Raw genomic sequence first — 14,933 nt, 5'->3', positions numbered from 1 at the left:
GTGTGTGTGTGTGTGTGTGTGTGTGTGTGTGTGTGTGTGTGTGAGACAGGGCAGAGTGCCTGCCTCACACGGGGCACCAATGAATGCAGAGGGCACACAGAGGACACTCAGCAACACACACGCAGAAACACACAAATATGGATTAATAAGCAGCACAGGCGTCTAAAGAACCAAAGATGACTCATTTTACACCATTAAACCGACCTGAACTCACAGAATACGATTAAAAACAAAAGGTCTGTTGATAAAATATTCAGCGACGGTTTGTCAGGGGAGACGTGGAGCAGATGTTTGTGCAACATTCGAGGAACTAATGACTCTTTGGCAAACGAAAAGTTGCTGTTTTTTTTTAAACATTTATAATAATTATTCTCAATTAATCAGTTTGATCGTGCTGAGTGTTTACTCTTGCTGCAGGACAAAACTTCCAGCCCTCTTAATCGCTGCATGTGTGTCTAATTTCTGCAGGGATTCAAAGTTCAGGTGTTGGTTCTCTGATGGCTGTTTCCCCATAAGTGAAGACATACTTAACAAATCAGAGCTTTGTAGGAAGATTGATTTTGGGGAATATGTTTCTGCATTCAGCACATATCGGACAATGTATACGCTGATACCGGCAAGTATCGGCCAATAACATCAGCCAAACGATTTATAAAAAGTAAGACAATTGCACTTAGCGATACTGCGATACTCGGTAATATTCTGATTAATCATCCAACCTTAATTTTTTGTTAACCATTCATCATTTAACTTCCCACCTCGCTGCAGTGTTCAAGGTGTGTCAGTACACTGTTGGGTGTGGCTACAGGTGCAATGTGGACACTTGTGAAACAAAACAAAAAATGGATTTAAAATCTTTCTCTAATTTTAAATAATTCCACATCTATTACTTTCAGTGCTCCCAAATATACATAAAATCAACTTTAATCATCATATTTCTACACTAGTCATGATGAATATTAAGACAGCAGCAACAAACACACTGATACAAGACAAAGCGACACCCACAACCACACAGAGTTATCGAACAAAGACACAAAATGGCGTCTCATCTGATAAAACGTGACTCATGAAGAAAAAAAAAGAAACACCAGGGTGTTAATACGAGTTGTTTACAAACACACACACACACACACACTGTTTGTTCACACCACGTCCAAACCGCAGAGCCTCGTGGCTGCCAGGTAGTGGGAGGCATGGACACACACACACACACACACACACACATCAGGGTGTCCAGGTCCATGTGTTCAGTGTCAGGACTGTGTGTTCTCTTATTGTTTCCCTCCTCTACTGAAGCTCACACACTCAGCTTCCTCATCACGACATCCTGCCAATAAATAACTTACAGCAACCAGAACAACTCTCTGATCCTCCTCGGCTCTCTGATCCTCCTCGGCTCTCTGCCTTAGACATTTTAAAACATTTATTTTTTGAATATTTCAAAGCTCAGTCAGACGATGTCGCTGTTGAGCTCGGATGCCATGCAGAGGTGCGGCGCTTAACTTCAACTTTACATTTTTATTTTTGCACTTTTTCATCTGTTTTCCCAAGGCTTGTGGGAGGACTGGGAGGGGATTAGGGGGATTTTTACATTATTCAATAAAAATATAAACAATTTCACATCATTTTGGAGCATTTTATTACCATATCTGTGCACAGAAAAAGCACCTGACTCTCCTGTATTTATTTTGTTTTACCACCTTATTGCAGTCAGGATCAAGTGTCTTACAAGTTTCAGTCCAGCTCATTTAAAGTCCCAGTTTTACACTCACTCTGTCTGAGAATGGATGAACTTTCCATTTTTGGTGTTTTGTTTAACTGTTAACTGTTAACATCAACTGTTGATAGAACCTCAGGAAGTTTAGTTCTTAGATGCATGCAACCCTAACCCCCTAACTTTTCTCACAAATGGGACCTTTAAGAACAAACTTTGAAAAAATTTGCATTTGCATGAGAGTTGTGAACAAACATGTAATCTGACAATCTCCTGCCTTTTCTTATACAGACTTGTCTTCTCGTCTCCTTTCCTTACGGTAACAGTCACTCTCTCCCCTCCACGATGAAGTGATATCCCTCTCTTCCTCTCTTTAATTCAAGCTCCCTCACACACACACACACACACACACACACACTCCGCTCTGTCCGTCATCTGGAAGTGATTGCGTCCACCATTACAGCATGCCTTGGCCAGCGTTGAGCGTGTTGGTGTTGACAGCCAGCCTTTTGTCCGTTACAGCCCTGAGAGAAAAACTCTGCGCACACACACACACACACACACACACACACATAAACACTGATACAACTCACACACACATGCACGATGCTGCCTGCTAACTCGCTCGCACTCACGACAACCATCCGTCTCTGTTATAAGATAGAGCATTATATTAAAAAAGATGTGAGGGACAGTAAATCCAGGTCAACCCGAGCAAACAGCTTCATCTCATTATCAACGAATGGCTTCAGTACTTTCATTAAAGCAGCATTATGTAACGTGTATAAGAAGAGACAGCACCTATATTCTCTTACTAATAAAGGTTGACGTCATGATGAATCACTGCCACACCGGTGCTGCTGCATTCTCATGTCACCTTCAAGTCGTTCGGGACAGTTGATAGCCATGGGAAGACTCACATCCCAGAGACATGTGAGTGCTGACATCGTCTGTGCGTTGTGTGAAGGTTAAAAAACATTTAAATTTATAATCTTATACTGGAACTCCACGTCTGTTTAGTTTGGGTTGAGGCTGCGGTTGTTGGTTTTTAGGCACTTCTATCCGAGCAGCAAGTCAGATATTCATCAATACGATAAATATGATGCAACATGAACGCGTGATCATAAGATCATAAGTGGACAGTTTAAACCCGTCACTTCACACCTGGCATTAACATGTGACTTGAAATGCGTCTTTAATGACCTCTTGTGATTGGATCCCACTTCCCTGCTCTAAATGCAAATATACACCTACATCAATGGAACAAACCGATGTGTTTTTTCACAAATAAAGAAAAAATATTCATGTATAACATTTGCCAAATTAACAAATAGGCCCAAACAGTTAAGACTGTATTGTAGACAGCGTTTCACATAGTTTATACAGTTTCTCCTAGCGCAATGAATCTTAAATTTAGCGTTCTTTCAAGGGAGTCTGGTGACTTCCTCCACGGATGACATGTTTACCGTCAATATGTTAAATTCTTTAATACATTTTGAGTAAAAGTGAAATCAGGACAACTCAGGACTGCAGATATACTATACAGACCCACTTCTAATTGAGAATATGTCTCATTAAAAAGAGGAGAAAAGTAGCGATAAATGAGTAAAATCATCAATCCTACATTTATTGTGACGCCATCATTTTTACTCTTGTGGCTAATCAGAAAAAGTTAAGAAAAGCTTCACAGTCACACTTTAAGCCTTGATTAAATGATTTTACTTTGTTTTCACCTGTTGCGCAGCACCTGCAGTTAAAGCCTTCCTCTGTCGTACACAGGTGAACTTAAATACTGTGCAGGTACATATAAGACATGTGAGACGAACACAGGCATCAAGACAAACATGTTTGACTTCATGCCTCCTCCGCAGCTTTGTAAAGCACAAGTAATGTTATAAGGAAAGTTCAGTGAAGTGGTGCTGATGGTGTAATGGACGGTGTGAGTCTGTGGGTGGAGCTGAGGAAAAATCAAAAGGTATTTAAAGTTGAGGACGGAGTGAAGGAGGAACAGTTAAAATGGCTCTCCACCAGTTTCTGTGTGGTTTAACTGTGACGATCGTTCTCTTATCCAAAGGTAGGAAGACACATTTTTATTTACAATATTTTGTATTTTTTCTTATTGATTGGCTCAATATCAAAAGATGGAAGATGTAAAAGACTGTGATGCTGCTTGACTTAAAAACTGCTCATGTAAAAGCTCTTTAAAGGCTACTTTTTGATGTAGTTACACTCCAACTACTCACTCTTTAAAGCAATGATCATCTTTGCGATGTAAAAAGGCTTTTTTACAGCTTTCTGCCTGAAAACGGACAAAAAAATACTCCTGACTGGGTTAAAATAGAAGAAACTGACAGCTGATCTTCTCTTTCATCAACAAAAAAAACCCCAAAATGACTGATTTCAAGGCTCCAGCACATAATAACACATTTTAAATTCATTTCTTAACACATTATTTAAATGATTTTAAATAGGTCCCACAATACAGTCCCACAGACTGTCTGGTCTGGTGAGAGTGAAGATATCAGTTGCTAATCAATAATTAGAGCACTTCTAATCAATTTAGTATTAAAAAGTAGTAATTAATCCTTCTTTTGTCCACAACCCAAATATATTCAGTTTACTGTCATAGAGGAGGAAAGAAAGCAGAAAATATTCATATTTCATTGCTTGAATCGGAGAATTTGACCTTTTTTTTATGACTGAAACTGATTATTCGATTATCAAAACAGGGAATTAATTTAAAAATTGGTTAATTGTTGCTTTAAATCAGTTGTCTCTTCCGTTTCTTTATGAATTACTATTTCTGCTCTATGGCTCGACATCTCGTCAAAAATATCCAGTTTTGTCACCACAAAAACGGCTGGGAAATGTCCGGACGTCTTATCAAAAGTATCCTGTTGTGTTACTACAAATATGGCTGCAAAATTTCCGATGTCTTGTCAAAAACATCCCGTATCGTATCACATATTCAGTCTCTTTTTCATTTGTTATGTCAAATGTGCGTCCTCTGCTTCGCCCTGAAGATGGCTGCTTAACATTTTTCTTTCTTCGTTTCTAACTTTCAGGTTGTCACTCAATGAAACCAAGTAAGCATCTAACTTAACAAGTTCTGCAAGTTTAAAGTTTTGTTTCCATCTGTCAGCTATAGAAAATGGATATTATGGATATAATAAGACCTTATGCATGTGAAGCATGCCGCTCTAAAGCTGTCATTACCAGTTTCACATTGATATTGTTCACATCAGCATCCAAGTCACTTTCTCTAATCTTTACCGAATAGTTTTAGTCACACAGTCTTAATCATATCTTGAATCGGTCCTCGTGGTGTTAAGGTATGAGGTTTTGTTGCACTCCGTGTTTTAACTCTCTTCTCCTCTGTCAGGTTGTGGTCTGGCTCCGAGGAACACCAGAATTGTTGGAGGTCAAGATGCGTCTCCAGGAAGTTGGCCCTGGCAAGTCAGTTTAAACACTGACGGAGAAGTGGTCTGCGCAGGGTCTCTGATTACTGACCAGTGGGTGCTGACGGCGGCTCACTGCATCACAGGGTGAGGGATCACTGGTGGGAGTTTTCTTTTTTCCACATAAGTCAATGGTATAGGCTGTGTTATACATGGCTGAAATAAACATGGTAGAAGAGACAGAGGTTGCGTACCACGAAAGGAAAAGCCGTTGTTCTCGAGTTGCCAGTTAACAACGTAAAATTATGTTTTTTCCATGGATGAGACTGAGGAGTAACACGGCCTCCTCATCACCAGCCTTGTTTTTCATGCATTATGCCGATATTTGGGAATCTTCATCTCAAAGAGCGAAACAGTTGATAAATTATGAGTTCAATTGTCGCTACTTGAAAAAACATATTCAGAAAAGGGTTTCCATTACTTGAAACATGTTTTATCTGTACAAATGAGAAAAGGTTCACAAAAATCCAGACATGCAGGCCAGCAGTGCTGCTTCAAGCTGTTTCCTACAGCAACTTTTAGTCTGTTGTGAAGGTGTCTTGTAAAAATACATCCCACGCATTGCTTCTTGTCACCTGTCAACATGGGTGGAGTTAAGAATTATAGGTCCTGCACACAGGAGGCGACTCCACTGTCCACATTCCACCTGTGATATACAATACCTGCATGTGTACAACGCCACAACTCAATCCCACCACGAAGGAAAAGCATAAAAGTCTTAGAAAGACTGAGATAAGAAGGCCAAAGTGTGTCTTAACTAAACTAGACTCTACTGATGGGGACAAATTTGGATTTATTTGATTTAATAAAAGAGGTAAACTAACTGCCTCACGGTGGTTGCACTAGTGCGCCTAATTTTTCCATTTAGGTGATACATTTCAAATTCATTTCTTTACACGTTATGTACAGTAAATGATTATCAAGGTACAGATAAATGTTTTTTTTCTGGATTAATTTGATAAGAAAGAAGTAAACTAACTAGAAAAGCAGTACTCCAGACTTATTTTACACTGGTTGCACTGGTGCACCTAATTGTTTCATTTAGGTGAACCAGCACATTAGGTGCACCTAATAATACATTTAAAGTTCATTTCTTCACACATTTTATACAGTAAGTACGTTAATGGGAATACAATAACTTAATAGTGTATGTTAAAGTGATGTTTGAAGTGGGGTCATCAGCACACTCATTCATAACCATCAACAGGTACTCTGGAAAAGTGACAAATTAACTATTTCACTTCTTTATCTTCAAAAAGTGACTTCGGAAAAATAGAGGCAAATCTTGGCCGCCACAACCAGTCCGGTCCGAACCCCAAGGAAGAGTCCCGAGGAATTGTTCAGGCCATACTCCATCCTTTATACGACTTCCTGACCAACAACCACGACATCGCTCTCCTGAGGCTGTCGGCCCCGGTGAACGTTTCCGACTACATCTTTCCGGTCTGCTTGGCCGCAGCGAACAGCACCTTCCACAACGGGACGAGCAGCTGGGTCGCCGGATGGGGTTCGACTGGTAATGGTAAGCTCACAGACTCGCAAAACAAATACCCAGATGTGTCATGATGTTTAGTTTTTTCCACATCGATATGTATCTCACCTGGGAAATTTCTCCAATTAGATACCGTTTCCAACACCCTTCAGGAGGTGAACATGCCAATAGTGGGCAACAGTGAGTGTAAATGCTACTATCCTGAACTCACAGAGAACATGATCTGTGCCGGGCTCAGAGCCAGAGGGAGGGATACATGCCAGGTGAGGTGACCAACACTTTTTGTGTATTTATATTTTACAGTCGGGTCGGGTAGGTCTACAGTTTTGCCGGTCCATTTTCTGTGATTCCACTCAAAGACAATTTTTTGTTTTTATAGTCTTATAGAAAATCTTGTCATATAGTTTTTGTTGATGAAACCAGATGTGACTGATTAACTGACAGAACAAGAAGATCAATATCAGTTCTGTGCATTCAATACAGAGGAAACTCCATGTGCTAGCTTGCTAGCTACCGAAGGTGCATTCCAGCCATATCTTTTAGCATGAATATTATTACATGTACAGTTTTAGCATTAGTTTGAGTGATGCAAAGAATGTGTTTTTTGAGTATACATCAGTGTGAACGCTGGCTGCTGCTGGTAATACTATACTTATAGTACTTTGATTTGCCTTGTGTCTGAATTGTGCTATACAAATAAACTTGCCTTGCCTTGCCTACTTATAGTACGCAAGATATACTGATTGAATATGTAGTAGGCAATTCCTGTGTTGCTGAAAATATTTTCCTCCCTTTTCTCGTAGGGTAACTATTTCTCTTTGCTTCCAATCTCTATCCTAACATGAATAATAAATCAATATCAATGTTTCTTGGTCAGACAATAGATAAGAAAGGTTGTAAAATATATCCTGTCAACAACTATCTCTCTCCACAGGGAGACTCGGGAGCTCCTCTGGTGACCAAAAATGGTGCCATCTGGATCCAAAGTGGAATCGTGAGTTTTGGTAAAGGCTGCGCTAGGCCTATGACCCCCGGAGGTTACACCCGAGTGTCTCAGTACCAGGACTGGATCAGCAACATCATCGGCAACAGCACATCAGGCTTTGTTACCTTCACCTCACCTGGAGTCGACAGCGAGGTAAACTTTACCTGCCCGACAAAACCGCCCCGACCTTCCCCAACCATGTACACTCGACCACCCAGACCTTACACAACCCACTACACCAAAACTCCCGTCGTTCCGATCACTGACAAGGAAGGTGGCAGTGTGTTCGACAGTGGTGAAAATGTGATGTACTTCTCTCACTTCGTCTCACTCTGTTTTCTAGTTCTTTCACTCTACATGCTCGCTTAAAATGAAGGCGTGAAAGGTAAAGGTGTCTCATGAAGTGTGTTTCATGAAGAGCCTTCTTCTTTTAAAGTTGTGATAAGAATACACAACTGAAATGCTGAGATTGTTGACAACAAAACAAACTCTTTACATGAAGTATATTTTTAAAAAATGTGGTTTGGGATTGTTTGATTCACCACCTGTTTCACCTTTAAACACACCCAACAGTGATGTCCTGGAGTCTACCATCACATAAACCACTGGAAGTGAGCAAAACCAACATTTTACCAATTTTGTGTTCAATGTCAAAGGTTTAAAATCTGTATTCTAATAAAAAGTTATTCATTTAATGAAACTGCAGGTGGTTGGGTTAGGTAAATCTAGCTAATGACAATAACTTTAATATTCTGCAGCACATCTTCCTTTAAAGTTGTGTCTTGTCTTGTGAGGAAATTTGGTTTCCAGGCTTGTTTAATCATTAAAAAAAAAAAAAAACATACATAAACATTGTTTATTTTGGTATTCTTTTGTTGTCTCAAAAACAAACTTAACACCACACACACACATTTGACATACTTTAACCATTAAAGTTGTCAAAAAAAATAAAAATAATTTGAGGTCATATTTCTGTGCACCTGATAGTCATAAGTCCAATATTCATTTTGCTTTTAGCTCCATTTTTGGTCTCCACCACCTCCTGAGGTAAAATATCTCCGTCTTTAGCTGCTGAACTCTCCACCATGTTCACCAGCTAAGTTGCTTACTCTCTCAGTCTGCCACCTGACTCTGCTTCTAGAAAAAAACCTTGTTAAACTCAGTGATTGTGAACCAAAACTGTAAAAGTCAAATAAAAGTGTCCATAGAGCTGAAGGGAACAAATCCCAAGCTTCCATACATCAGACATCCACTTGCTTGTCCAACAACAACAGATTTGTGTGTGTTCATTAAGGTCACACACAAACACACACACACACACACACACACACACACACACACATCAATACTATCACTATATCGTCCCTGGTGTGTGTAGTCTCACTTGTGTTTACATTCTGCTGCCATCATGGGCTTTACATCTGCTCTTTGAACAATGTGCCTCCATTGAGACACACACACACACACACACACACACACACACACACACACACACACACACACACACAACCTGAGCTCTGTCTGGATCCTCTTTCCTCTCCCTCCTCTTCTTCTATGATAGGAATCTGCTCTCTAGGAGACGGTATATACAATGTTAGCGCTGCACAGACTGAAGGACAGACAGATGGACGACGTGTGTGTGTGTGTGTGTGTGTGTGTGTGTGTGTGTGTGTGTGTGTAGCAGAGAACAGGAAAGCATGAAAGAAACAGAGGGAAAAAAGACGTCTTGTAAGCATGATAGACGACAAACTGGAAAATCTGCACACATAAAAACACTTGTAGGAAACTTGCTGGACCCAGAGGAGAGAGTGCTGTTCTGCACATGTACTGTATTTCATTACACACACACACACACACACACACACTGGGCCTCTTCCTGCATTATATCACTGCTGTTACTCAATCTCCTGGACTCGTGTGGTATTTGTTATTTTTCACAGTGTGGAGAAATTGGAGGATTTTAGGATCTTTGTGGCGATCCGTCAATCTTTCTCCGCCACTCTTCTTCTGCAGAAAAACAATCTTTAGCTTCCTTTCTACTCTCACACTCACTCACACACTTTTTTCCTTGCGATGTGTCACATAAAAACAAAACATCAGAGCTCCTGAGAGAGAAGTTGATGCAAAAAAAGGGTCAAGCTTGATTTAATTTAGCATTTATAGTGTGAACATATAACACAATATAATGGGTTAGGATCTAATGTCAATGTTCTGTGTTCTTCTACACATCAAAAGGTTAAACACAAGGTTCAAGTTTGTGCAGTAAAATAATTTGGAGTAAAGCTGCTGTCCTAATAAATCCAGAGCCCCATCAGAGCTGTCTAAAAATATTTATTTCAGAAGATTAAAGTTGAATTCTGGTCTTAGTGAGTTTCCCATGTCCTGTCAAGTTCATTAAATGTGCTTCGATATTTGTTACAGTGGCATCAAACATTAAAAATGACTTAACACAGCCTCTCTAATCATAAAAATCAAAATGTATGTGCGTTGTTAACCGGCCTATGTGGAAGCATTTTACTAACAGAACAACGCACTGTGTAAATACAGGAAAAATATTGTGGCATTGAGTTTAGACCAGCTTTCTGTTGGTCTATGGCGCTTTCTGCTGCCTCAAGATTGCAGTATGCCATCAGTGCGCCTGACCACACCTCATTTTTAGACCAACAACGTTGGCACTGGGCGTGAAAGTGACACTTGACAGAGCCCCTTGACTTAGAATAGTGCATGTTTGTGTTGATTTTGGAGACTTTACCTCGCACAAGAAATAAGAGACATGAAGAAAAAGTGGTATATTACATAACAGTTATCAATCTCTTCGCCTTGTGATCTACCCGTCCTTCCTCCGATGACGTCCTCTTTTCTTATCTCTCCACTTTTTACTTCCTTTTTCGTCCTTCTTCTCTTAACTCATCAGCTCTTTCTTATCTCTTCCTCTCTGGTTTTACTTATTGGTTGACTCTGTCGGCTCTATCATTCTCAATGTGTGTGTGAGAGAGAGAGAGATGGATTTTCCCATATTAATGCTGTACATCGGTTCATATTCCCGGAAAGTGTTTCCTGAGGGAAGACCGTAAGACTGCGAGCTCAGCAGAGCATGTGTGTGTGTGTGTGTGTGTGAAGTGTTCACTTCATTTGATCAATTGTTGCTTAGATTAGAAAAAGAAAAACTACATGAAGTTCACAGCAGGAGACACACACACACACACACACACACACAGAGGACATGTTGGTTGTATTTCATGGAGGCCAGTTGCTAAACAGATGGTTGCCGTGGTAACCCGTCCAGCCCAAAAACTGCAGTTGGAGGGAGGGGGGGTGGATTAAAATTAAAAGAGAAAAGTTTAACTTCTGTGTGTGTGTGTGTGTGTGTGTGTGTGTGTGTGTGTGTGTGTGTGTGTGTGTGTGTGTGTGTGCCGGGCTCTCTGCCAACACAGGAAGTTCTTGCAGGTTCAACTCTTTTACCCAAATCTACAACTCGCTTTCGTTTTCTGGAGAACAACGGCACTTTCTCTCTCTGTGACACACACACACACACACACACACACACACACACACACACACACACACACACACTTCCCTCTCTCTGGGGATAATTAACAGCCACATGTTGACCACAGAAACCACGGAGGGGCCCAGAGCTCCACCTTCGGCTAATCCTCGCTCCTCACTAATCGCACTCACTCATACAGAAAACTGAGCATGTGCAGACACACGCACACACACACACACACACACACGGGAAAAATGGCAACACGCGCACACACATACATGCACACACACACGCTGCAGGAACAGACACACACAAAAAGCATGGAAAACACTCGGAGCTCCAACAGAAACATTCGATTACGAACATCTACTACGGTTTGTCACTGACCTTGAAAACACACTCACTTACACACACACACACACACACACACACGCTGGTCTGTTTTAATGACGTTCTGAGAATTACCAGCGGCCCACAAAACTTTCAAACAAATGAAAACATGATGTAAATATGTTTCACGTGTAAATCGAATGAAGGTTACAGTCTTCTCCACGCTCTGCACAGATCTGATGCGGTCCTCTGCCGCCATTTTTTGCCTCATCTGTGCGTTAAAGTCGATTAAGAAGTGTTTTATACGGAGTCGTTCCTGATAACTGAGCGATTTTCATATTGTCATATTTTAAATGACAAAATCAACATTATTCTGCATCTGATAACTGAGCAGTGGTTTATAGGCCTTCACAAAAAGTTTTTTGTGACCAGTACAGGAATTTAAATCTTTATAAAAACATTCACAAGCGGAAAAGTCAAAACTGAGGTAAAAAAATTAACAGACAATAGTTTTAAAAGGTTTATTATTTCAGCGAGATGTGTCTGTCTTAATGAATAACTCCACTTGTTCTTTAAAAAAATCAAAACATTGGATTCCCTTCCGGCGATTAGTCAGCTCTGAATATCGAGTCTAACTAACAGCTAAAGTGGATATTAATAAATGAAGGTCTTTCTCGTGCAGTGTGTTGGAGTGGTGGCAGGAAGTTTGTGTGTGCTGCTGCCCTCTGAATCATAGCCTGTAGGAAGATAGTCGGCGAGGGAGGAGGAGGAGGAGAAGTGAACGTTTTGACCCTGAAAAGAGCCCGTGGCCTGAATCTGTGATCAAAACCAACATCGCCAAAGTCATCCCTCGCCACTGAACGCATCGTTTTGTCGGGTCAGAACCTGAATATATCTCTAAAACTCGGCTTTTTTTTAGAAGGAATTTTTTAGCCTCCTGCATGTCAAGAAGAAGAGGAGGAAGGAAAAGATGTCAGAAAAGTAGAGAGGGGGAATTTCAGAGGGGCCAACAGGGAGGGATGTTGAGTCATGTGGTTGACGTCCACCCGTGGGAACGAGGGAGGAGAGGAGGAGGGGAGGAGAAGAGAAGAGAGGGGAGTTAAAGCCTCTTTCTCATCCCCTCATCAAGCATTTGATTTTCATAACAGCATTTGGAAGAAATCAGTACTTTACAGTGAAAGATTCAACTAAAGGAGGAGAAAAACTGTGTGTGGTGTTCAATGCATTTCAGCACCAGTTTGTTCTTAAGTTGTATAGAACAATATATGCATTGATGTCACGCATGTTTCGGTCACACATTGGTCAGCTGCACCTTGTCTTCTTGAACTAAACTTAGACTAGGTTGCATGAAAATGAACTCATCAAGCCACCTAAGCATGCCTGAAATTTGTTTTGCCGAGATCCTTGCATTAGTCTCACTGAGAAATTAACGAAAATGTCAAAAATGCTGTATCTCACAAAGTTAAAGACAGTGAGAAACAAAATTCCTGAATGCATCCCTTTATCCAGTCCTGCACCAAAAGTTAATGGGCTCGATTCTTGGCCATCCTCCATCCAAGTTTTGTGGAAATCTGTTCAGTAGTTTTTGTGTAATCCTGCTGACAAACCATACAACCAACCAACCAATCAACAAAGAAACAATCCATTCAACCTACAAACAAACAAACCAACCAGCCAGGAAACCAACCAACAAAGAAGCCAACAAACCAAGAAACCAACCAACAAAGAAGCCAACTAACCAACTAACCAACAAAGAAGCCAGCCAACCAACCAACCAACCAACCAACAAAGAAGCCAGCCAACCAACCAACCAACCAACAAAGAAGCCAACCAACCAAGAAATCAACCAACAAAGAAGCCAACCAACCAACTAACCAACCAACAAAGAAGCCATACAACCAACCAACCAACAAAGAAGCCAGCCAACCAACTAACCAACTAACCAACCAACCAACCAACAAAGAAGCCAGCCAACCAACTAACCAACCAACAAAGAAGCCAACCAACCAAGAAATCAACCAACAAAGAAGCCAACCAACCAACCAACAAAGAAGCCAACCAACCAACTAACCAACCAACAAAGAAGCCAACCAACCAAGAAATCAACCAACAAAGAAGCCAACCAACCAACTAACCAACCAACAAAGAAGCCAACCAACCAACCAACAAAGAAGTCAACCAACCAACTAACCAACCAACCAACCAACCAACCAACAAAGAAGCCAACCAACCAACTAACCAACCAACAAAGAAGCCAACCAACCAACCAACCAACCAACCAACAAAGAAGCCAACCAACCAACAAACAAAGAAGCCAACGCTGTTTTGTCACACATTTTACCTTTATTTGGATATTGCACTTATTTCAAATTAATTGTCGTATTGCATTTACGCATAGATAATGACTGATTTTAAATGTTTTGGTGAACTGTTCCTTTAAGTCATGCAGAGATTCTCTGGAGCTCCGTTGTCTTTGTAAACGATTATAAATCATACTGGATAATAATAATGATATTTTCACATAGTTCTGCAGCCAGCATTAAAGCAGTGAATCGATGCTCTCTAGAGGCTGAAACTAAAGCATGTTGCACTCCAGGCCACACCCTGTTTGTGATGTAATAGCAGGTGTGTCGCCTCTGACAGCTGAGGGAAAACACCTGCTGTGATATCACTGACTGGGAGCTGTCCAGAAGTGAAATGTGCGTATGATTTCAAACCACAGAGAGCAGATTTCTCCTCCGTTTTATTTAAACTGACTCAACCGGGAGCATCAGACCGAGCAGGAACATTCAGTTACAACAAACTGCAGCAAAATCAGCCTTTAAAATCAGTTTTGGGCCGGAGGAAGAATGTGGTTTCCCAGAGAATTAAGCTGGAAAAAAGCACCGAAAGAAAACATTAAACTCTGGTTCCCACTCACATACTTGGGATACTCGTGCCACACTCAGAGAACGGCAGGAAATAAACCCAGAATGAGAAAGCAGCAGAGGACAAACTCCTCGAGGTCAGGCCTTCTGAGTGACAACTTCCAGTGGAAACTGGACACACACACTCTGCTGCTATCAGGCCTCCCTCTTCCTCCGTATCAGTCGCCCCGGGTGGAGGAAACCAGCTCAAATCCCTGCGGCGCTCCACCGTGTCGAAGGTCCTGGAAAGCAGCTCAGGAGATCCGACTCCCGAACAAACCCTGAACCCGGTGGAAAAAGTCTCCTCATGCGGGCCTGGAACATGTGTTTCAGCCGGGCCTTATGCAACTCTGACCGAGTTCCACTGTTTTTGGCAGGTGGAGGGGGGGATTGTCAGCGTTTGTTAGAGGAGGAAAAGCACACATCCATGAAGGAGGGAAGAGAGTTTGATTTTCTCTCATCATTGCTGATTTTAAACCAGGACCTTGATCTTTCCCCATGTCTTAAATAAGTGGTTTCCCTCGACCTTGGTTAAGGGAGAAGCGAAGTTGCTCA

General features: G+C 41.2%; 2 protein-coding genes across 2 annotated transcripts in view; one reads left to right on the top strand and one right to left on the bottom strand.

The window, feature by feature from the left end:
* nhsl2 (NHS-like 2) overlaps nt 1–14,933 on the bottom strand; it is a 149,517-nt gene that overhangs the window by 130,175 nt on the left and 4,409 nt on the right. The window lies entirely within an intron of this gene.
* Nucleotides 3,744–8,476, top strand: LOC311251946 (serine protease 27-like). Its single transcript, XM_084344656.1, has 6 exons — nt 3,744–3,791; nt 4,783–4,803; nt 5,100–5,262; nt 6,435–6,697; nt 6,797–6,930; nt 7,602–8,476. Exons 2-6 carry the CDS (start codon nt 4,794–4,796, stop codon nt 8,019–8,021), a joined length of 990 nt encoding a protein of 329 aa, XP_084200782.1. The 5' UTR covers nt 3,744–3,791; nt 4,783–4,793; the 3' UTR covers nt 8,022–8,476.

The sequence above is a fragment of the Pagrus pagrus genome (assembly GCF_965226575.1).
Source record: "Pagrus pagrus genome assembly, chromosome: 22".
Taxonomy (NCBI): Eukaryota; Metazoa; Chordata; class Actinopteri; order Spariformes; family Sparidae; genus Pagrus; species Pagrus pagrus.
Note: the sequence above shows the minus strand (reverse complement) of the source record. Positions and strands in the feature narration are given on the sequence as shown.